The sequence below is a fragment of the Pollachius pollachius genome (assembly GCF_949987615.1).
Source record: "Pollachius pollachius genome assembly, chromosome: 1".
Lineage (NCBI taxonomy): Eukaryota > Metazoa > Chordata > Actinopteri > Gadiformes > Gadidae > Pollachius > Pollachius pollachius.
Genome location: NC_136934.1, coordinates 11,524,351 through 11,530,541, shown reverse-complemented (window position 1 = coordinate 11,530,541; position 6,191 = coordinate 11,524,351). Strand labels below are relative to the sequence as shown.

Sequence of the window (6,191 nt, the reverse complement as noted above, 5' to 3'; positions counted from 1 at the left end):
TCACGGGATGTTTTTGTTGACTTACCTCAAACTGTCAGTTACGGTATTTAATCTTCTTTTTAAAGAGCGATAAAGAGATAGGGAGGGAGGGATGGAGGAGGGGATGGTGGGAGGGACGATGCTAGTTGTGCCGGTGGTGGAGTTTATAGAGAGGTGGAGTGAGGGAAGAAGGGAGAGAGGGGGTCGATGGTGATGGTGGAGGTCTGAAGAGAGAGAGAGAGAGAAAAACCAAATGTAATCCAACTCTTAAAGGCTGATACCCATCCTTGTCTTTCAGTGCTGCAGTAACAGTAACAGCCTCAGGCCCAGAAAACAGGTGTCTGCTTCCAATCAGGGCTGGGGAAAGACACAGAGCAGATCCCAAGTCGGGATGTCGGAACCCACCGGGAGAAACCGGTTAGGGTCCTCGGAGCTTCGCAGTGGTCCGGATGGAGCCTGATTAAAAACACATGAGCAGCCTTGCTTGGTGTCTTTTTGTGAAGCCTTCGGGCGAAACGATAATAGATTGAAACGAAATACAAGGCAGTTGAGATTGAACACAAACTGCAATGAGTACACTTCTCTTCTTACACACGGACACAAAAGCAGATTCAATCTGATAAAAGATTGTAAATTAAATGCCTTTTAGCCTTTTTTTTAGACCCGGACCAGCCTGCATCTCTACTACAAATACAAAAAAAGAAACCACAGCTAAACAGCATATCTTTGTCGGGGCCTCATTCATAAAAAAAAGAAAATACAAAAAAAAGGACCGGGGGAAACCAAGCAAAGTGTTCAAGATAAGATAAGAAAAAGAGAGGGAAACACCCTTCACAATCTCCACCACAAAAAGAGGAAACACAATAGCGCGTCGCTCCGGGGGTCTTTGATGATAGACGCTACAGTGAGCCGTCCAAGCGGAGACAAGCACAGGTTCCCTGCAGTCCTCGGCGGAGGAGAGGAGCAGGCCTGTCATCTGAGAAGGGCCCTGCTCTTTGTCAGGACTGTAGTTTGTGTTTTTTTAGTCTACATTACGGCTAAAAATAGTCAAGAAAATTGCTGAGAGTATGCTTTTAAGTCTTGGAGTTGACTTTGAGTTGTGATTGAGTTGAGGAGTGGGCAAGGAGTTTGTATATTTTTCCTTCTTTCCCTCATTTACGATTGACATCTTTACAATCATGATTATTGCAAACATAGTCCCAATAAATTCAGTTCCATGTAATAAGTTGAATATCTTAACGGTATCCATCAATTATGAACAGAATAAAGAACATTCACAAGTTTGTCAGTGTCTGGTTGAGTGGCGCTTGTCATGTGTAGTCACTGTAGGAGGCCGCCTCAAGTTTCCCACCCTGGGTTTAGTAAGTGAACCTGGTGATGTTGGGGTGTGTGTGTGTGTGTGTGTGTGTGTCTGTGTGTGTGTGTGTGTGTCTGTGTGTGTGTGTGTGTGTGTGTGTGTGTGTGTGTGTGTGTGTGTGTGTGTGTGTGTGTTGGGGTGCAGGGGTCCACACATGAGGATGGATTCAAAGCACCATGATGAGGATGAAAGGGGACCATGAACTCAAACAAAGACTTCCCCCATCCCCCCATCAGCCCGACCGGCCCCTCCGTCAGGGCTGTGTCTGGACCACAACAAAGGTCCCACACAAAACTAGAGCCCAGGCCCAGAAACACTCACACACATACACATATTCAGACAATCACGCACGCACTCACATACACAAAGGCACACATACACACACACACATACACGCACTCATGCACGCACACATGCACAGACGTGCATGCACAAAACTCAGTCATGCACATCACACACACTCAAACTCACACACACACAACCCCTTTGTGGTCGGGTTATTGGTGTGTCTCATGACTGACAGGTGTGGCCAGGCCTGGGGAGTGCCAGAGAAGAGACTATCTGTAACATCACACACTTTTAGGATTGTGCCCAAAGGCATGCTGGGTAGGAATGATTGACAAACCGGAGATCATTTCCCAGTGAAATGTGACAGCTGTACAGCACCTTTGCTGGCATTGTTTTTTTATGCACACGTCTCTCGTCCTCTTGCCTCTCTTTCTGCCTTTACTGATCCTCTCTCTTCCTTTGCTTCATTCATCCTCTCTTCCTCCATCTACTCCTTCATCCCTCCTCCTCCTCTGCTGTTTCCATGGCTACAGGAACCCAGACCGCGACGTGCAGCCGTGGTGCTACATCGCTGACAACGAGGATGGGATCTACTGGAGATTCTGCGACATCCCCACCTGCCAAAGTAAGAGCGGCCATGATTACCTCCTCCTTCTTTATCTCCGTCAACCATAACTCCTTCCCCAATCACTCTATTTCTCTCTCTCTCTCTCTCTCTTTCTCTCTCTCTTTCCCTCTTGCTTTCTATCGATCTCTTTCTCTCTCCCTCACTGTCTACCACTCTCTCTAGCTCTACTTCTCCCTCTCTCTTCTTTACTCACTCTCTCTGTGTCCCTCTCTCCTTCACTCTCCGGCCTGGGGCCTCAACCCAGGGTGTTACCATTTGGCACGGCTGTGCTCATCAGCTTGTTATGAAAAGCTTGTATAGTTGGGATGGCCTTTGCACAGCTATTATCGTCTAAAAATGCTTCTAATTGCCTCCCGTCACACTTTCCCCTGTTGTGCCCGGGCCTGCCTTCTCTTTAATGTGAGCTGTCAATCACTGGCCTTGAGTAAGAGAGAGAGAGCAAGTGAGTGAGTGAGGGAGAGGGTGGGCAAGTGAGTGAGTAAGTGAGTGAGTAGGTAACTTGGTGAGGGAGTGAGTTTTTGTGTGCGTGTGTGTGTGTGTGTGTGTGTGTGTGTGTGTGTGTGTGTGTGTGTGTGTGTGTGTGTGTGTGTTTGTGTGGGTCAGTGTGTTACAGTGAATAAGTCAGTGAGTTTGTGAGTGGGTAGATGAGTGAGTGGGTGAGTGAGTGAGTAAGTTAGTGAGCGAGTTATTAGGTTAATGAGTGAGTGAGCGAGTTAGTAAAAAGGTAAGTCTGGGTGGATGGGCAGGCCAAAGGAGGGGGTCGATAACTGGGTGAATGAGGGTGTGTGTGTTGCTATGTTATCCTTCTGGTCTTTAAAGTCCTATTTTGAGTGCAGCGGATGCATCACTGCATGCATGGATACAAGTAGCTCTATTCATGTTATTAAATGGTTATTACAGCATAATTGCACTTGATCACATTGTTGACACATTGATTCACACACACACTGAGTGTGTGTGTATGTGTGTGTGTGTGTGTGTGTGCATGTGTACATATGCGTGTGTGGGTGCATGCATGCGCACGCACATTTGCACACACCCATATATCCAATTTCAGTGTCCCTCTGTGTAGGATCATGTTTTTCAGCCTGACGCTGTGTTTGTGCTGGCGTCGAGTCGACCGCTGAGTACCTCCGCTACTGATACAGTGAGCAGCCCCACAAAGCAGCCCCCTTCTGTTATCCCGTCACAGAACCGGGCTTCCGCCTGCTGCTGAAAGGGAGGAGGCAGAGAAACAGTGCAACAGCCCAACCATAGCATGTCAAAGAGCCATCCGGAGATGCGGCTGAAGGTGTCACAGGATTAGTGAAGACCTCAACGGAGTGTGCTCGAACGACAGGGCAGACGGCGGTGCGCTCTTCATACCCGTCGTGCGATACGTTTTCCATAAAGGTTTCTGAAAAGGACAGTTTATTTTTCACTTTGTCTTGCAAAAATGGGCCCATCATTAAAACATTGTCGCCTGGATAGTTTCACCGACTTGGTTTTGTTTCGTTGTTTTCCGTTTATTTATGTAGCTCTCACTCTTTTTATGGCCACAGGCGAGGAGCCAGCTAAATTCTTTGCCTGTGCAAAGTGTGTTTAGCTGGAATGTTACATAAAGTGAAATAAAAGGAACTTTTAGCAGTCCCTCAGACGTTGCCTTTGTTCCAAACGTTTGATGTTGCGCATGTGATCCTGGAGGCTTGATTCTTTCTCTGTTGGGACTTCCGTGAGGTACTGGGAGCTTTTGAAGAGTTGCTTTCCCGCACGAAAGCCACCTCTACTGTTTCATCACCGTGTTCTCGCTGAAGGTACGGTTGAGAGCTGGTTGAACTCAAGTCTCTTGTGTCCCGTTAATGTATTTCACGGGCACATCGATGGATATGTGTCACTACGTTTGTGTGCACATGTGCGTGTCTGTGTGTGTCCTCCAAACATCGCACTTCCAACTGACCTATTTCACACAAGTGTTCATTAGGGATGTGCGTGTACCTGTATGTGCGTGTCTTTGTATGTGTGTGTGTGTGTGTGTGTGTGTGTGTGTGTGTGTGTGTCTGGGCCGTTCTTCCCCCCCTCTCTGGGGTATAGAGTGGCCGGACAAGGCTACACCACCCCTGTCTGGAGCCGCATCCGCCTCTTATCTCGGGTGAAAATTAGGCCAATCTTTTGTACCCACTATGGGGTTTCCATGCATAGTGTTTTTTGTTGTTGTTGTCTACGCCCCAGTGCTGCACAGCCTTGAAACCGGTCCTTGTTTTTCATCTGGCCAACGGCTAGAAGCATCACCCGTATCGGATGCTGCACGGAACGCACGCTTCACCTTTTGTTCGCTGTACGGAGGGCCGCACACCCCTGATATATAAGGAGGGGTGTGTTTACTGCAGACTGCAGAGTGTTGGGAGACAACAGGGAGAGACGGTTTGGTTTCGCCCCACCGGCGACGGCGGCCTGCCCCAATGTCACCACGTGGTAAACTCACCTTCTGGCAACAACAGCCGCTCTTCTGCATCGCTCGCGATCCACTCCATCTGGTGTGTCGGGAGAGAGAGAGAGAACAGCCGCCTCCAAAGGAGGAAATGAGCTGATGCTCTCCAGTCCAACTCACTGTGGGGTGGTTAGGGAGGGGGGAGGGGGAGAGAGAGAGATAGAGTGAGACGAGGGAGAGGGAGAGGAGAGAGAGCGCGAGAGAGAGAGAGAGAGAGAGCGCGAGAGAGTGAGAGCGAAGGAGAGCGAGAGACTTGATTGATGGAAACCCGTGTTCCTTGGCGGCGGTGAAGGGCCAGACGGAAAAGGCCGAACGCCATCTTTGTTTTCCCCTCGGCCTGACCGTTTGTTTGGTCTGGGTTTTGTGTTGCTTACTTCTTCCCCGGCCTGTGAGTGACACAGTGTTGACGGTGGTTCAGCTGCTCTGAGGGAACCGAGCGCCGGAGCTGCCAGGCGGCTAGGGTGGCTAGCGCCTCTCTAGCGTCTCGCTGTATGCCACCCTGGTTTCGGCGGGGGGGGGGGGGTTGGAACTCCCTGCCGGTGTGGGCCCGTGCCAGGGTCCGATCCAGGACGCCAGAATCACACAGTCTGTCAGCGTGGAAATTATAGTGCACTGCTCCCTCCCAGGACGGGGATATGGTGAGATAATGAGAAGACTGGGGAGTCTGGACGCTACCAATCGACGTTTCCGGTCACGGCTGTTCCTGAGGCTCTTTCCCATGCGGCCGAAGTACTCGGCTAACCATAGCCTTTTTAGCTTTTTAGAGTAAGCAAGATATTTATTAAAAAGTTCACAAGTTCATTGCGGTGATACAAAGCGACCAGTCGGAGGAAGGACACACAATACTTTTTTCAATGTTCACCATGCAGTAGATACTCTAATAGGTCTTATGATTGAGAGTGGGTTCATACGTTCTTTGAACCCCTAACCCTTCTCTGGGGCCCTTTGGTTCTGCTCATGACTCAGATAGAGTACTATTAGTCCCTGTGCCTAAGTGGAGTTTCGGCAGTTATTGGGCAATAGCCTTATCACATCCTTGTAAACAACAGAAGACATTTGTTGTTCAACAAGAGCAAAGAAACTGTTGCTAAGCAATTTTCCCTGTTTTATTGATATATGACAATGCTAGGGAACGTTGAAAATCGATTTACCAATCTCTGAGCTGATCCCTGCTTTTGCAAGCAGTATCTAATTTAAACCATTATAGAGAAACATTTGTAATATAAATAATTGCAAAGAAATCAGAAATCAAATTGGCTATCTCTGTCCTTGAGGAAATCAAGAAAGATCATTTCACTAATTTCAGCCTTAAAAATCAATCAATGTTTATGCATGAGTGTGTGTGTGTGTGTTTGTGTCAGTGTGTGACAGAAAGTTAGTTAAAAGAAACATAGGAAAATGATGGGGGACAAGAGGCCCTGTCTCTCTTTGAATCTCTTCGTACCTGCATTTCTGTACCTCTCTCAAGCATG

At 48.3% G+C, this 6,191-nt stretch overlaps 1 protein-coding gene across 2 annotated transcripts in view; it reads left to right on the top strand.

Moving 5' to 3' along the window:
• kremen1 (kringle containing transmembrane protein 1) overlaps positions 1–6,191 on the top strand; it is a 51,741-nt gene that overhangs the window by 24,768 nt on the left and 20,782 nt on the right. For both annotated transcript variants that reach the window (XM_079738842.1, XM_079738841.1), the window contains exon 3: positions 2,158–2,249. In XM_079738842.1, coding sequence (XP_079594968.1) covers positions 2,158–2,249 — 92 coding nt within the window. The remainder of the gene's footprint in view (positions 1–2,157; positions 2,250–6,191) is intronic.